Here is a 17806-nt window from a genome sequence, read left to right as displayed (position 1 = left end):
TTTCAAAACGATCTTACATGGCATTTGTCTGTTTGGCCGACATTGGGAGAGAAATATTTTATGGGAATCTCTCGCCTGTGTGGATCGAGGCGCTGGGACGAATGCCCTAGGTCTTCAGCTGGAGAGAATCCGCGATGCCGCGAGGTTTTCTAGGGTTTTGGCGGGGAGGAACGAGGCAGAGGATTTGCTAGCGGCGGCGGCGTGCCATGGAGGAAGCGGCGGAGGCGCAGCGCAAGCTCTTGGAGGTGCTTGGCGACCGCTGCCTGTCGCAGAGCCTGCGGGATCCGGGAGTCCAGCAAGGGTTGGATCAGCTTGCCACGGCTTTGGAGGCGGTTAACCGAAACGGCGATGGAGATTCCGGCATTGCGCAGTGGAGCAGCCAGCAGCTGGAGCAGCTCCTGGGAATCCTCAGCGCTGTCGTTGCCTCGTCCTGGGATCTAGCATCAGGTGAGCTTAGCTAGCTCTCGTGAGCTTGATTAGGGTTCTTATTTCCAGCTCTGTGACAGAGGAAGGACAGTATTCTTCTCTACAGCGGATTTTTTTCCTCACTGCGGAGCTCTGCATTCAAAGTCTCGAAACTCCTTCGTTTCGATCGGATGAGGCGGTAACTTTGCAATCTCTTTTGCTCACGTCGATTCAATCGCGTTTCCAGATGCAGCAAAAGCTCTTGCAGCTCTTGGAGGCTGTGACTTTGGATGGAAAAGCTGAGAGGCTACCGCATTTTTCTTCGGCTGGAGTTCCACCGGATCTTATGATCAGTTTGCTGGTGTCTGTAAATAAGCACGATAGCCATCACGGTGATCGGGGTAAGCATTTCTGTGTGTGCCTTCAATGCGTAAACTTTTTGCTCTTTGTAGATGTACATATCAACCAAGACGAAGGCACCGGGTGGTCTCAAAACATCTTGGCCGTTTTATCTAATGACCAGCTTGTCCGTGACAGTTTGAGGAGTGGAAGTGAGATAGACAAGGAGCTACTAAGCAGGCGGGGGCAGAACTTAGTAGATGTCACGCAGCAGCATTCGATCGTCAGCTTGGGTTGTTTCCAGCGTCTTTCGGCACTGTGCACAGGTCTGGTTGTAGATTTAGACGGGGACGGGCTATCTTTTGCTACGGAGGTTTTTAGCTTTCTGGGGAACTTGGCAAGGCTCTCACGACACCGGGCTTCTGTTCAAGGGACTGTTACAGAGGTGGTTAGATTCGCATCCGCTCTGCGGGACATACTAAAGAGCGGCACCAGGGATAACCGGTTTTTTGATGTCGACGACGTTCAGGAAGGGGCTACGTCCTTGCCTTTGCTGATGGACGCGTTACTGGTTTTCTGCGAGAGTTTTTTCCCGGATCATGTTATATCTCAGAACGTGAGGACCTTTCTGGCAGCGTCCATTCTCGAGGAAATGAACGGAGTGAAACTACGACAGGACACAGATTGTACGCCGCAGCTCGTGAGCTACGTCTTGCGGCTTTTGCAAGCTGACCAGTTTCATGTTTCGGAAGGGCGGTATGGGGGAAAAGTGCCAGCGGAGGAGCTGGTAGGCTCGATAGAGTTTAGATCACAGGACTTCAGACTGAATCAAGCAAGAAGCAGGTCGGAACATCTGGAGACCATCTTTCCGTCGAGTGGCGAGTGGCTTAACGACCTCTTTGCAGCAGCAGCTATTCTTCAAGTCCAAGGTGTGAAGTTGAAGCCCGTTCTGGAGATGCCTTCGTCGATCCACAGTGAGGAGGACTCGGCAACCGTTTCCATGGATTCCTTGACTGTGGCAAGTGAAGACGATGCTCTGTTTGGGGATTTGTTTTCAGAATCGGGAAGGCATTCGGTCAACTCGGAAGAAACAGTGCAGACTGCTCCAGCTCCCAGGAAAGCTGACGGAATGCATAACGCTCTTCTCCAGGCGTCATCTCACCTTTTGTGCTTCATAAGGGACTTTATACTCTCCTCGGAATGGCACAAGCCTACGTTCGAGGTGGTTCGGGCTCATCTATCAACTTGTCATCTTGATGAGCTATTGGAGATACATCGATCTCACACTGGAAAGCAGGCTCGGGTAGACGACCAGGAACTAGAAGGCAGTCTAGACTTGCTGGCAGAGCTTCAGAAATGCTCCTTTGACGTGCTGATTACTCTGGTTGATAGAGGAGTCCTATCGGAGGGATTGCAAACGCATCTTTTCCATCAGATGGCTAAAGAAGGAGACTCGCCCGGGGGTTTGTCTGGAAACATGCTGGTACTGATGGCAAAGGTACTCATAAACCGGTTCTGTCAAGGTGTTACGTCGTCAAATGATCCTCTGGTACATGATCTTTGGAGATCGTTCCTGGATTCGATTGTCGACAACGTGAGGAACATCAAGGCTTTCGAAGGGGACTTGGACAAGGCCACGGCAGTAGTTCCCTCCTGGTTTCACATGGAAGTGTTGTTTATGGCGTTCCACTCTTTGGATTCTCCAAATCGGCTGGCTATAGTGAACCTTTTATCATCAGCACTGGCAACGTGCGGCAACGAAAAGAAAGCTGCCGGTGCTTCCTTGGCTCCTTGGGCTCTTCTGACTTCGAGACTGGTTCTGGCTGCGAAGTATCTTATCTTCCACTTCAACAGCTTTCCGAAGTGGCTGGTTTCGGACCTGTCGAAGCAGATGTGGTTTCAAAAGTCATCCAAGCTTCCCATCCAGGAGGGTCTTTTCCCATCTTGGGCTGCCATTTTTGCTCGGAGGCCGGTCCATCATATGATCGACGAGCGCTGCATTTCACATCTGTTTGACGTGAGCTGTCCGGCTGGGGGGAATCTGGTGATTAGCAGTGACGTTGAAGGCCTACACTCGCATCTTTCTAGTCTGCTTGAAGCTTGGACGGGGAGGTTTATCACAAACGTGGACGAGCTGTTACTGGAGAGATACTTGTTCATGCTATGCTGGAGCATTCTGCAAGGCTCCAGTTCTGCGACGGTCCATCCTTGGAATTCTGATACATCTACTGGCTTGGAGTTTTTCTTCAAGGTGGCTAAGAGCGTCTCTGCCGGTTTCCAGCGGCAGTCATCGGATGGTGTGGGGCAGTGGGCGGAGTTTTTTCTACAGTCCCTTAAATCCTTGGAAGTGTCTATGCATGGAGGCTCTATCAAGTTGACGTCATGGGATTTATTGAGGCAAGGGGCGACACTGGCCTTGCTTTATCTTCCGCTTCAACGTAGTCCCCCAGATATACTTTTTCACCACGTTCTGCGTTATATTGTGGAAAACGGGCAACTAGAGCAACTCCTCCAAAGTTTGTCATCCATCGTGGGCTGGTACGTGAAAGCTGCCGACTACTGCCTTTCACAAATTTTACTGGAGCAGTTTGGCTCTGAAGACGTCGTATCTTTCATCGGTCTAGTTTTGCGGACGAACTTTCCCAAGGACAGGCGGTATGATATGTTGGACAAGGCTGGTGGTAGCTCGAGTGTCTTGAGGTCACTTCTACGGTGGGAATCGTCTAGAACGTGGACAGACGAGCTCTCGAGCGTTGTGAAGAAAGCAGGGGCCTGGGAAAAGGATGGGGCACTTTCTCCCGTTGTTCTGCATGGCTTTCCTCTTTGTTCGTATCAAGGGGATGCAGCTCTAGTTTCTTGCATGCTCACTTTGGAGGGGTTACTGCAAACTATCGAGAACGTTTTGGACACCGACGGTGTAAAGTTGAGCAGCTCCCAGGTTGACGGGCTCCTAAAGACGATCATGCCGGTAAAAATGAACTGCGCGTTCGATAGACTTGAGATTTTCTGCACCAACATCTTATTTGCGGTGAACTTACCGGAAGACCACGTTCAGCTATATGCTGATGTCTACACGTTGAAGCATGTAGAGTGGATTCTCAAGATCTTGTGTACGAGCAAGCACGTCCCGGAGCCTCTGCGTGAAGGAATAGTCTGCCAAGTTCTGGAAGTGACAAACACAATAAGAACTGATGCCCGGAGAAGCAGAGCCTTCAGCGTTCAGTTTGGTGCTTCCGACAGCCAGGAGGGGGTGAGGACTTTTGTGGAGCAAGGAAACCTGTCTTCATACGTGGACGTTCTGGATGGCTGCTCCAACGAGACCGTGAACATGCAGATGCTCCGGTTTCTTGTGGATTTGCTAGAGAAGCCGAGCAGTTTCCAGCTTAGGTGTAGAAGCAACTTACAGGAGAAACTGCTGGCCATGGAAAGGGATAGACTTGGAACCTGGTTAGAACAACGGATTTCAGGGTGTAAAATCGGGGACAAGGAAGCCGTTCCGTCTTCACCCGTGAGAGAGCTGGCTGTTCGTTTCGTTCAGAACATCATCGCTTCCGAAGCGAAGGAGCTTAAAGCTCATATCCTTGACGCGATGCTCACGACCTTGGAGCGAGCATTTACTTTTTATGGAGCTGAGATGGCGAGATCTTACCTCATGGCGATCGTGCAGTTGGCAAGTGGAGAACCGTTGCTTAAAGATGTGTCAAGGGCTGTGGTTGACGTGCTATCAAAAGTTCCTGCTGATGGCGATCATCTCGAGGGCCTGCAGTGGCTACTTGCGTTCTTGAATTCCGTGCTGACGGCATGCGGTGCACGGAAAATATTATTCTCGAGGAGTAAGCACCCTTCTTCTCAAGGCACATCCTCTGGAAAGGCTAAAGTTCCTCGCGGCCCTTCCGATCAATCTCTTCAGGTGACAGAGGGGGGAAATGCCGACTGTGATGCTACCTCTGCCGACGAAGACGATGACGAGGGGACATCTGATGGTGAGCTAACAAGCCTGGATCGAGAGCACGACGAGGACGGCATCAACACTGAGAGGCTTCTTGCTTCTAGAGTTTGCACCTTCACATCAAGTGGGAGCAATTTTATGGAGCAGCACTGGTACTTCTGCTACACTTGCGACTTGACAGTGTCCAAGGGATGCTGCTCAGTATGTGCAAAGGTGTGTCATCGTGGTCACAAGGTGGTTTACTCGCGGTTGAGCAGGTTCTTTTGTGACTGTGGTGCTGGAGGTGTTAAAGTGACCAACTGCCAGTGCCTGAAGCCACGGAAGTATACAGTATCTCCGATGCCGTCTGCAAAGCTTGCCAGTAGTACGCCGGAGCAGCAACTTTTTCCGATTCACGAGAGGTTGCAACTTTCTGACAGCGACTCAGAGACAGAGTCGGATGACAACAGAGAGAACCAGGAATTCTTTCAGCTCTCCGTCTCCGAGCGCGACGAGAAGGAGATTCTTCTTTTGCTTTCAAACCTTGATTTGGAAGGCCAGCTTCTCGAGCTTTGTAGAAGACTTTTGAGCTCCTTCAGCCATGGTATCCAGGCCGCTGGAAATGACGAGATACAGCTCGGTCAAGAGAAAGTACTACAACTGAAGAATGATATTTTCCAGCTGAAGCGAGCCTACAAAAGCGGTTCTCTTGACATGAAAATCAAGGTGGACTATCCGAACTCTCGAGAATTAAGATCTCACTTACTGAACGGATCCCTTTCGAAGTCGCTTCTTACGATAAGTAGCAGAGGAAGGCTTGCAGCTGGAGAGGGTGACAAAGTGACGCTGTTCGACGTTGGACAGCTTATCGGTCAGCCTACTGCTACTCCGGTGATAGTGGACAAGACGACCGTGAAGCCGCTATCTAAAAACTCTGTGCGCTTCGAAGTGGTGCAGCTGGTATTCAACCCGGCTAACGAGAGCTACCTTGCAGTTGCTGGCTACGAGGATTGCCTCGTCTTTACGGTGAGTCCAAGGGGAGAAGTGACGGACAGGCTTGCTCTCGAACTCGCTCTACAAGATGCTTACATCCGTCGGGTGACTTGGCTGGTCGGATCACAGGTGGAGTTAATGGTGGTCACCAACAAGTTTGTGAAGATTTACGACCTGTCGCAGGACAAGATCAGTCCGATGCATTATTTCACTGTGCTCGAGGACGAGATTGTTGATGCCACACTTGGTGCTGTTAGTCACGGGCAGATTTTGGTTCTGGTTCTGTCACAGCAAGGCGCGCTTTACACCCAACGTATCTCCAAAGGAAGTGACTCTGGAGCTCGTATATTGACGGACGTGGTTCAGATTCCAAAACAGGGCCGACCGGTAAAAGGTGTCTCCGTCCACTATTCCTCGTCTCTGAAGCTTCTGTTCGCCTCCTTCAGCGATGGCTCCACTCTGCTTGGACGCCTGAATGCTGATGCAACTGCTTTGTCCGAAGTCTCCAGTGTTATCGAGACCGATCAGGATAACAAGAGCAAGACCGCTTGTCTTCATCACTGGAAGGAAGTCTTTGACGGCAGCGGCTTGTTTTCCTGCCTGTCCAGCCAGAAGAGTAACTCGGCTTCAGTTGTTCATGTTCGAACGAATAGCCTGGAGGGACAGCATTTGCGAGTGGCAGGATCTTTGAGAGTGGACGGTATTTCTTCGTATAGGTCCATGGCAAAGGAGCGAAGTCACGTTCTGCTCCTGTACGACGACGGTAGCATGCATGTGTTTCAACATGTTTCTTCCAGTGCTGAGACAACAATGAAGAAGCTGGGTGCTGCCATCCTCAGTACCCGGTCCGTGAGTCCTGCGGTATTTCCTTTGGACTTTTTTGAGAAGACAACTTGCATCACTTCGGACATCAAAATCGGTGGTGATGTCCTCCGGAACAATGATGCCGAGAGTGTGAAGATGAGCTTGGCTTCGGATGATGGTTTTCTGGAGAGTCCTTCAGCGAGTGGTTTTAAGGTACCGGATTGTTTTTCCCTGCGCTTATTACTAAAATTGTGTTTTGTTTTGTTTTTTAGATACTCGTGTTCAACTCAAACGTTGAAATGGTGATGGTTGGCTGCCGTATCCATGTCGGCAACACATCTGCTAGCCATATTCCGTCGGAAGTGAAACTTTTTCAGAGGGTGATACGGCTAGAAGAAGGTGTTCGGTCTTGGTACGACATGCCGTTTACAAGCTCGGAGTCTTTGACAGCAGACGAGGAGTTTGCTTTGACAGTTGGGCCAACATTCAATTCTACGTCATTGCCTAGAATTGACAGCTTGGAAGTTTATGCGAGGTCCAAAGAAGATTTCGGATGGAAGGAAAAGCTAGATGCTGTTCTAGACTTGGAAAATCAAGGCCAGGGCGCAGCTTCTCAGAGCAATGCTTTGAAGACAAGGAAACTACAGACCGCTTCAACACTTGATAAGGTTTTCTACGAGGTTTTCAAAGCCCTGTCAGGTCTCTATTCTCTCCATCGGCTGAACCCGGACTCCGAACTGAACCTGGAAAACTGCAAAGGGAAGTGCATGCCTGTTCTGGAAGTTGTATTTGCAAGTGACAGACAGTCTCTGTTACTCTCGGCTGGCAGACATGTATTGCGAGCTTTATCTTTGAGCAAGGATGCGTACTATCAGGTAGGCTTAGAATCTGTTTAATTTTTTTCTTTTAACACATGCTCCACTTTGACAGGCGAAAGATATGATGTCTTTGTCCGGTGTCGCCCGTTCGTGTCCTCTCCTTGCTTCTAAGCTTTCCTTGGGTGGCATTCGTATGTCATGGATGGTGCAAGAATTTACAAACCAGGTTCGGACGGTCTGTAAAATCTCACTTCATCGACCGTCGAATTTGGCTTTGTATTTGGAACGACATGGTAAGTGTTCCAACTTTTGGTTGTCGCCATATTAATGACGCTATCTTTTGTGCTGAAAGGCTCTTCACTCGTTGAAAACCTTGTCGGTGTTTTGTGGGAGATTCTTGTCCTCTCCGACCAATTGGATGCACAAACAATCAATGACTTGGTGGTGCTTATCGTGGACCTTATCTATGGCTATGCTGAATGTCTCTCGGCGCATCTATCTGTTTCGTCTGTCTCTCCGGCGGTCAACCTTCTTGAGAAGCTACTTTTCGCTCCCCAGGACGCTGTTCGCTCCTCGAGCAGGTATTGTACTGTAGTCTGCATCTCCTACCAGTAGTCTAACAATCATGTTTTTTACTCTTTGTTTTAGCCTGGCAGTCTCCTCCAGGCTTTTGCAAGTGCCCCTGCCAAAGCAAACCATGCTCCTGATGGATGATGGTGCGGAGAACTCTCGTGCGGGGTCGTTGCACTCGGACAGCGGAACCTCAACAGTTGCTTCCGGTCAAGTGATGCTAGAAGAAGATCCCGGCACTGCCTCAGTACAGTACTGCTGTGACGGTTGCTCTACGGTTCCAATACAGAGACGGCGCTGGCACTGTACTGTCTGCCCGGATTTCGACCTCTGTGAAGCTTGCTTTGAGGTTATGGATGGTGATCAGCTTCCTCCTCCTCATACACGCGATCATCCGATGACTGCCATTGCCATCGAAGCTGACACAACTGGGAATAGTCACGAGATACCGTTTAACTCCATCGATGATTTGAGTGAAGAAAGTCTGCTCCAGATGGCTACGGAGCTAAGCCTGCAATCGACGGCTGCTTCCCTCGGTTCTACCATGGAGGCGACTGAAAGTTGCGAATTTCCCGAAAATGTGCCGGAGGTGAAAGCTGGCTCTTTCTCTGCATCGAAAACGCTGGTGAACTCCTTGCTCCTGAGCGGACTGCTTGAAAACCTCCGAGGATGGACAAAGAGCACAACGGGAACGATGGCCATTCCCATTATGCAGCTCTTTTACAGGTTGACGACTGCACCATCGAGCCCGCTATTCGACGCATCTGGAGCTGTATATCTCGACAAAGTTGTCAAGGTGATGCTGGACGAGCTGGACGTGGCAAATCCGTTTTCAGTCAAGCAGCGGTCTGGTTTCGGAGAAGTCGCGATACTTATTTTCATGTTATTCACTCTACTTCTTCGGCACTGGCATCAACCTGGCTCTATACATGGCCAACCGAGGGAGGGAGAGGGAACAACAGATGCAGGGCTTCAGTACGATCGCGTATGTGCTTCCCTTCGGCAGCAGTCCCTCGTCAACTTTCTCCTGAACATCACTCAGCAACTGGTTCACGTCTTCAAGAGCTCGTCTCGAGGACAGGACTCAACCGCTTCGTCTACAAATGCTCCCTGTGGTGCTTTGCTCACGGTTAGGCGGGAGTTTGCGGCCGGGAGTTTTACGCCGTTTTTCTCAGATTCGTACGCAAAGAGCCACAAAGGGGACCTGTTTGTGGAATTCTACAAGCTCATGCTAGAGAGTGTTTTCCGGCTGACGTACAGCCTCGTACGGCCAGGCAAGTCGGAAAAGCTTAGTGACAAAGAGCAGTCGTCATCCAAAGGATGTCCTGGTTCCGAGCTGAAGCTAGACGGCTGGCAAGAAGTTCTTTGCAGCTACATCAACAGTCCCCATACGACTTTCATCAGAAAATATGCTCGTCGGCTGCTCTTGCACATGTGTGGATCCAAGAGTCACTACTACAACGTCAGAGATGCCTGGCAGCTCAACAGGGAGGTGAAGAAGCTCTACAAGCTGGTGCAGAAGTCCGGGGGTTTTCATGTGACCGTTCCTTACGAGAGGAGTGTCAAGGTACTCAAATGTCTCTCTCTGATTCGGGAGGTAGCTGCTGCAAGGCCTCGCAACTGGCAAAAGTACTGCTCGAGGCATTCCGACGTGATACCATTCCTGCTGAACGGATCGTTTTGCTTTGGAGAGGAGCTGGTTGTTCAAACGTTAAAACTGTTGGCGCTAGCTTTCTACTCGGGGAAGGACCTGCTATCTTCGAAAAAGGACGCTACTGAGACTGCAGCCAAGGGAGGGAGTGAAGGGAAGAAGGACAAGAAAGGTGGCAGTGACGATGCGAGTTTGGGAGCTGACAAAGGCTATCTGGACATGAAGCAGGCTGTGGAGCAGCTCGTCGGGGAAGATGGCAGGAATTTGAAGAACTTCCTGGATGCTTTCTTGCTCGAGTGGAATGCAGCATCCATTCGCTCGGAGGCCAAGACGGTTTTGTCTGGTGCATGGTATCATGGAGAAGAGGCATTCAGGGTGCTCTTGGTGACGCTGCTCTTGGAAAGGATTCCTATGCTGCCAGCATATGGTCAGAACGTCCAAGAGTTCACTGAGCTGCTGTCTTGGCTTCTGAAGAAGGGAACTCAGGAGATAGCACTGAGCAACCCAGAAAGCGTGCTGGTTCAAGGGTGTCTGACGGGAAACACCATCATGAAGATTTTCGAGACCTTACGCTTGCAAAACGAGCTCCTTGCGAATCATCCGAACTCTCGGATATACAGCACTTTGGTTAGCCTTGTGGAGTTCGACGGCTACTATCTGGAGAGCGAGCCTTGCCTGGCCTGCAACAGTCCGGAAATTCCATACAACCGGATGAAGCTGGAGACAATCAAGGCAGAGACCAAGTACACTGACAACAGCATTCTGGTGAAGTGCATTGGCAGCCACACCATTCAGAGCGTCACCATGAACGTCCACGAGCCGAGACGATCCAAGTCTATCAAAGTCCTAAATCTCTACTACAACAACAGGGTGGTAGCAGATCTTTCGGAGCTAAAGAACAACCGGTCTCTGTGGAAGCGAGCGAGAAGCTGCCAGCTGAACTTTGGCCAGACGGAGCTGAAGGTGGAGTTTCCTATACCGATCACAGCTTGCAACTTCATGATCGAGCTCGACTGTTTCTATGAGAACCTGCAAGCAGCATCGGTCGAATCTCTTCAGTGTCCCCGATGTAGCAGGGTCGTCACCGACAAGCATGGAATTTGTAGTAACTGCCATGAGAACGCGTACCAATGCCGTCAATGCCGAAACATCAACTACGAGAACTTGGATTCTTTCCTCTGCAACGAATGTGGCTACAGCAAGTATGGCCGCTTCGAGTTCAACTTTATGGCAAAGCCGAGCTACACGTTCGACCGCATGGAGAATGACGAGGACATGAAGAAAGGGCTGGCAGCAATCGAGGCAGAGTCTGAGAATGCTCACAAGCGATACCAACAGCTTCTGGGATACAAGAAGCCTTTGCTGAAGCTTGTTTCGAGTATAGGAGAGTCAGAAGCGGATTCACAACAGAAGGACACTGTTCAGCAAATGGTGGCGCTTCCGTCTTCGTTTAAGATCAACAGAAAGATCGCGATTCTGGGAGTTTTATACGGCGAGAAGTGCAAGATGGCTTTCGATTCCGTCAGTAAAAGCGTTCAGACGTTACAGGGTCTTCGAAGGGTGCTGATGTCTTACCTGGAAAGGAAGAGAAGTCCAGGATCTTTTCATCTGGCGAACATCATCACGGCACAGCGGCATCCAAACCGTTGCTTTGGCTGTGCGAACACTTTCGTCGGCCACTGCTTGGAGTGGCTACAGATACTTGCGAGGATTCCATACTGCAGACAACAGCTTGTCGCTGCTGGCATCCTTTCGGAGCTTTTCGAGAACAATATTCATCAGGGGCCAAAGTCTGCTCGGATTCAAGCGCGGACGGTTTTATCGGCATTCACAGAAGGCGACTTAAATGCCGTCGGCGAGCTCAATAGCCTGATCAAGCAGAAGGTGGTATACTGTCTGGAGCATCACCGGTCGATGGATATTGCCGCGTGCGTCCGTGATGAGATGCAACTCCTTTCAGAAACATGCTCTCTCGGTGATGACTTTTGGGAGGCACGGCTGCGAGTCGCATTTCAGCTGCTGTTCCGGTCGATCCAGGTTGGAGCGCGGCATCCAGTTATTGCCGAGCACATCATTCTTCCAGCTTTGAGAATTATTTCTCAGGCATGCACTCCTCCAAAGACTGACATTCCTCAGGCTACTGAACCTGGAGGGTTCTCGGTGAAGTCTGTTGGTTCTTTCGTGAAGACGGCTGCAATACTTCAGGAGACACCGGTCACCAGGCCCGCCAAGGAAAACGTAGAGAAAGACAAAGAGCTGGAGAACACACCGAAAGGCCAGGATTTACTACTAGTAAACTACCTGGAGTGGAAGAATGGTGCGACGTATGTTGATTTCGTGAGACGACTGACCATATCTCAGAACGTTAAGCCCGCTCAAAAATCTCGAAAAGACTCGAGAAAATCTGGTACGTTAACCTCTTTCTTACCTCTGACGATGGAATTTGTTTTTTTATTTTTTATTTTTTCAGATGCCTTGGCTCTTAAATATATCCTACGATGGAAGCGAAAAGCTTGCAAAGTTTCTCTTACCGAGGACCTCAAGTGCTTTGAAGATAGTAGCTGGGTTCGTGAGCTTGTTCTAAGTGCATGCTCCCAGCCAATTCGTCAAGAGATGTGCGCTTTGATCGAGGTGCTGTGCTCTCAGAGCGTAGCTAGGAAATCCAAGTTCCTGGACCTGTTTATGAACCTGCTGCCTGCTTCGAGAACTGCCGGAGAGAGTGCAGCGGAATACTTTGATCTGCTGTTCAAAATGATCGAGGATGAAGATGCGCGCTTATATCTTACAGTTCGTGGCTTTCTGCGGACCGCTTGCAGTCTTATCAGTGAAGAGGTAGTCCGGGTAGAAGCCCAGGAGCGAAGCTTCCATACGGATATCTCACAGGGCTATACTCTACACAAACTTATCGAGCTACTGAACAAATTCCTGCAAGTTCCGAACGTTAGGATAAGGTAAGAGTTTGCGAATTGCTGTTACGGTGATATGATTTTTTTTTATTTTTTATTTTTTTTTTGTGCAGGTTTATGAAGGAAGACTTGCTGTCACAAATTTTGGAAGCTCTTTTGGTGATCAGAGGTCTGGTTGTTCAAAAGACGAAGCTGATAAGTGACTGTGGACGGTTACTACGCGAGCTTCTTGACAACCTGCTTCAGGAAAGCGACGACAACAAGAGACATTTCGTTCGTGCATGTATTTCCGGTCTTCAGACTCCTGATCACGACATAAAAGATCGCAGATGCCTGGTAAGCGTTGTTTCCTTGTCTCCTTTTACTCAATGTTTTTCTTGTAGTTTATTCTTGAACAACTCTGCAATATCATCTGTCCGGCCAAACCGGAGCCTGCATATATGCTTGTTCTCAACAAAGCTCACACGCAAGAGGAGTTTATCCGTGGCTCGATGACGAAGAATCCATACTCGAGCTTAGAAGTTGGTCCACTTATGCGTGACGTGAAGAACAAAATCTGTCAACAGCTGGACATGATTGCACTTTTGGAGGATGACTACGGCATGGAGCTTCTTGTTGCAGGAAGCATCATTTCTTTAGATCTCAGTGTGGCGCAGGTATATGAGCAGGTTTGGCGGAAGGCGCATTCGCAGGTGGCGAATTTGGCAATAGGAACGAGCCTGTTAATGTCTGCTTCTGGAGTCTCCGGAAGAGAGTGTCCACCAATGACCGTGACATATCGACTCCAGGTATGCCGCGTGATCTTTCATGATTCTGTCTTTAAAAGTGCTGTGTGTGCAGGGACTGGACGGTGAGGCAACAGAACCAATGATCAAGGAGCTAGATGATGATAGAGAGGAAAGTCAGGATCCAGAAATCGAGTTTGCAATTACTGGAGTCATGAAAGATAGCGGTGGGCTGAAGGAGCTACTGAGTATGGTTGAGGTACGTGCTCTTTTAGTCTTTTCTGATTCTAAAAGTTGGTTTTGTATCTCTCAGCATTTTACGGACGAAGAACTGAAGTCTGGTCAGGAACAAGTTGCGTTGGTTTTGAAGCTACTCATGTTTTGCTGCAAGATTCGGGGTAACCGGCAGGCTCTTCTTCAGCTTGGTGCCTTGGATGTTCTCCTGGAGACGGCCAACAAATCCTTCTCTTCAGCCGAATCTGTGGAGCGACTGCTACTCATCGTGGAGTGTCTGGTCACCGAGGCCAACGAAAGTGATGTTGGAGTGACCGAAGGCGCTCTGAGCACAACAAGAGCCGGCATTGCCAGAGGGGAACAAGCTGCCAAGGGCGTTCTAATGTTCCTGGAGCGACTCTCCAATCCCAGCAGCTACAAGCAGTCTAAGCAACACAAGAACAGTGACACAGCCGCAAGAATACTACCGTATCTAACTTATGGAGAGGAAGCGGCAATGGAAGTATTGGTGGATCACTTCCTGCCTTACTTACTGGACTGGGGAGCTTTTGATAAGCTGCAAAAGGAGCACGGTGAGAATCTGAAGGACGCTTCACTGGGTCAGAAAGCAGCCTTTCATCAGTTCGCTGTTGAGAATTTTGTGAAGGTAACGGAGTCGATCAAGCAAAACGACAGTGGCGAGCTACTTAAAAATCTCATACTTGAGAAGAAGATACTGACTGGTAAGAACTTTTTGAGTTTTTATTCATATCAACTTTGCTCTTGTGTTTATCTTCTGCAGTTGCCATACGGTATCTGAAAGACGCATTTCCTTTTACTGAAAAGAAAACAGATCTTCGGTCGTCACCCGAGTGGACACGATCTTTGGAGCTTCCATCGGTTCCGATTATCCTGTCCATGATGAGAGGATTATCTATCGGTCACTGCAAGACTCAAGAATGTCTTGACGAGGAAGAAGTTCTTCCTCTGCTCCACGCACTGGAGGGCATGCCAGGAGAAAACGAGATTGGAGCAAGAGCAGAAAATTTGCTGGACACCTTATCCGATAAAGAGACTTGCGGTGAAGGATTCCTTGCCGAGACGATCCTGAATTTAAGGGAGACAACACGGGACGAGATGAGACGACGTGCTTTGCAACGAAGGGAAGAGTTACTACAGGTAATACTCATCTTTCAAGCTGCGTTCCTTCGTTCTTAGACTTAGCTCACTTTTTTCCAGGGGCTGGGAATGCGCCGGGAGCTGAGGTCTGATGGAGGTGAGCGCATTGTCATATCAAAGCCTCGAATCGAAGGCCTTGAAGACGTAGAAGAGGAAGAAGCGGGACTGGCATGCATGGTTTGTCGGGAAGGCTACAAACTGCGGCCAACAGATATGCTGGGAGCTTACTCGTACAGCAAGCGTGTAAACATCGGTTCTGCGACTGTCCACGGTCGTCCAGAGTGGGTCTACACGACGGTCAGTCATTTCAACGTCATTCACGTCCAGTGCCACCAAGAGGCAAAGCGAGCCGACGCCTCCCTCAAGAATCCCAAAAAGGAGTGGGAAGGCGCAGCTATACGCAACAACGAGACCCTGTGCAACGATCTCTTTCCTCTGCGCGGCCCAGCAGTCGCGCTTGCGCAGTACTCCCGGTGCGTTGATACTTTCTGGGACAACTTAAACGCCCTTGGACGTGCGGATGGTAGCCGGCTGCGCTTGCTCACTTACGATATCGTCCTGGTACGTTTATTTCTTTTCCTTCTCATTTTACAACTTAACGCGAGCTTTCCTTCTGTAACAGATGCTGGGCCGCTTTGCAACGGGGGCCTCGTTCAGTGTCGATAGTAAAGGTGGTGGCAAGGAAAGCAACTCGAGGCTCTTGCCTTTCATGTTACAAATGGCCCGACATCTCTTGGACCAGCAGGGGCCGAGCCAACGCCGTGTTCTCGCAAAATCCTTACAGACGTTCCTCCAGGCATCGCCTCCCGAGACTGACGCCACCACTACTCCTCTTTCGAGAACCATCTCCAGCCCCGGCACGCCGGTCAGATCGGACGAGACAGTGCAGTATATGATGGTCCAGTCGCTGCTGCTACAATCCCACGACGAGTGGCAACAGCACAGGAAAACGTTTCTCCAACGAGGTGCTGTCCATGCCTACATGCTACACAAACAGGGAAGAGTGCTGCTCCAGCCGGCTTCTCCTCTTCCTGCCTCGACATCGCCATCTCCAGCGGCCAGGAACCCGATAGAGTTTGCTCTGAGCTTCAGCCCGGCAGCGGATATCAAGAGAACAGCGAGCTCGGGAGGACTCCAAGCTACATCAACTCCATCGCTCAGCAGCGAGCAGCTGTTTAGCATCCTCCAGCCGATGCTGGTGTTTATCGGGATCATCGATCAGCTCCAGAGATTTTTCAAGAGCCGGAGTGGTAGCGTCGTCGCCAACAGGAGTAGCAGCGGGAGTAGCAGTAGCAGCAGCGCCGGTGGGACTACCGACGATGGAACTGAGGCGTGGGAGGCCACCATGAAGGAGAAGCTCCGGGACGTGAGCGCCATGCTCGCCTTCTCCAAGGATTTGCTCGAGTGGCTGGAGGATATGCAGAGCTCGGCGGATCTGCAAGAGGCTCTGGACGTGATGGGGGCTCTGGGAGATGCTTTCTCGGCTGGTTTCTCGTCCTGCGACGAGTTTTTCAGGGACGCTCTCGGCTTGGCATCGCTTTGAAAATGATCTTCCTATATTCCGAGGGACCATGAAGAAAAAAGAAAAATCTCCATCGGTACGTAGCCCAGAAAGTTTTATATGATGCATTTCTTTTTTGTAGTGTATCTGAGAGGGGATTGTATATAAAAGAGCTATACGCTGTTCAGTTTAATAAGTACGTAATTAACTTAACTTGTCTATTCCATTTTGAGACACCATTGCATGCATTGAAACTTCGTTTTTTTCTTTAGTTGGTTCCACTCTAATTTTTTTTGTTGCTGAAATATCTTGTGGTGATATGCTTCTGTGTACGAATTATGTCCATTATGCAGTCTTATTGGCCTGGGCATGTATCAAAACCTTGTTTCCAGTTGCATGTTCTTTGAATGAAGAATCGCGCAGCGCGTTTGCAAGTCCAGGAACTGTAGCCTCAGCTACAGCTTCAACATGCAGGTTGGCTTCTCTTATATACCGAATGCTTTTACTCGCAAGGTTTTTGTAATAGATGCTGGTAAGCAGCAGTGGATGTATGTTGCAGGGGCAAAGAAAATAAGAAACGGAGCAGGGAGAATTGTCCTGGATCGAGCAGAAGAGGCGCGAATAGCTGCTTTCTCGGCCTTTCAAGCTCTTGGAGCAACGATTCCGCATTCGCTGTCACAGTCTTTATATGCCAGTGTTGAGAGGCCTCTGGCTGAGATGGACGAGATGGACGAAATGGCCATATCTCCAAAGCAAGACGATTCATAGCACTGACAAGGAAAACCGAGCAGTAATTATGCAAGAAACTGGTAACCATGGCGCCAATGCGTTTGGAGGCTTGCGGAAAAGAAGGCCAAGGACCCGATCTTGCCGCTGTCACATCTTAGATCTGGAAACAGGCCAATAAGACTGCTTCCCGATTTCAGGACCAGTGGAAAATTCTTGTTATGAACATCATTTTTAATTCAAAAAAGTGGTACTTCGATCTAATACTATTCATCTAAACATGGAAGTATTTGTTTTTTTTTTCTATCTTGATTGTGTTGATTTGATTGTTAATTCAATCAACAAAGAATACTCGATTTGTTTTGAAATTGAAAATATCACTCCATTTAGCTTTCTCCAATTCAATCTTCCAGAGCATCATGGATTCCTCGGCCTGGAGATCCTGTTCAAGCTCGAGAGCAAAATAAATGTCCCCCTCCATTGCCTCTGCCTGCTCCTCCTGAGAATCCCCCTCAAGCACAAGATCCTCATTGTCCACATTCTTTTGGAGGATTTGGCTCGTTTCCCCATTGCCAATTTGAATTTCTGCCAAGCCCTCCTTGTGCTCCAAAACATCATCAAGCACGAGATCTAGCATCTCCTCATCATCCACATCCTCAAGATTTGACGACAGAATTTCAGTCATCTCTTCGTCACTCACTACAATTTCTGCCACCTCAGGGAACACAAGAGGGATGTGTTCCTCCTCATTTGGGACTTCATTCTCCTCGACCAGTGCCATGATTTTAGCCACCTCCAGGTCATCCATGTCAAAATCTTCCATGTCCTGGATCACTGCCCCAGCTTTATCAGCCTGTTGACCACTCTGCTTCGCTTGACTTTCGTGGACCAGCGAACCCTTCTTCCTCTCGTCTTCAAATGGAGCGCGCTTGAGCTTCTTCTTCTCATGTGCCATGCCAACTTCCCCAGTGCTGCTTGATCTTGGCCGCTTCATGTAGGTTGGTCTTGTTTTTCCGCCATAAGTGAATTTTTTCTTGCACTGACTGCA

At 49.5% G+C, this 17806-nt stretch overlaps 1 protein-coding gene across 1 annotated transcript; it reads left to right on the top strand.

Annotated features, from left to right (window-relative positions):
• The first annotated feature begins 101 nt into the window (after positions 1–101).
• Positions 102–16251, top strand: LOC9647712 (auxin transport protein BIG). Its single transcript, XM_024685311.1, has 16 exons — positions 102–447; positions 507–604; positions 653–806; positions 858–6682; positions 6742–7344; positions 7400–7580; positions 7640–7868; positions 7936–11915; positions 11979–12459; positions 12528–12750; positions 12798–13202; positions 13255–13398; positions 13453–14095; positions 14155–14531; positions 14592–15092; positions 15154–16251. The coding sequence occupies exons 1-16, from the start codon at positions 207–209 to the stop codon at positions 16072–16074; spliced, it is 15006 nt and encodes a 5001-aa protein (XP_024541079.1). The 5' UTR covers positions 102–206; the 3' UTR covers positions 16075–16251.
• Positions 16252–17806: the final 1555 nt, after the last annotated feature.

The sequence above is a fragment of the Selaginella moellendorffii genome, unplaced genomic scaffold (genome assembly GCF_000143415.4).
Source record: "Selaginella moellendorffii unplaced genomic scaffold, v1.0 SELMOscaffold_44, whole genome shotgun sequence".
Lineage (NCBI taxonomy): Eukaryota > Viridiplantae > Streptophyta > Lycopodiopsida > Selaginellales > Selaginellaceae > Selaginella > Selaginella moellendorffii.
This window is presented reverse-complemented; position numbering and strand designations above follow the sequence as displayed.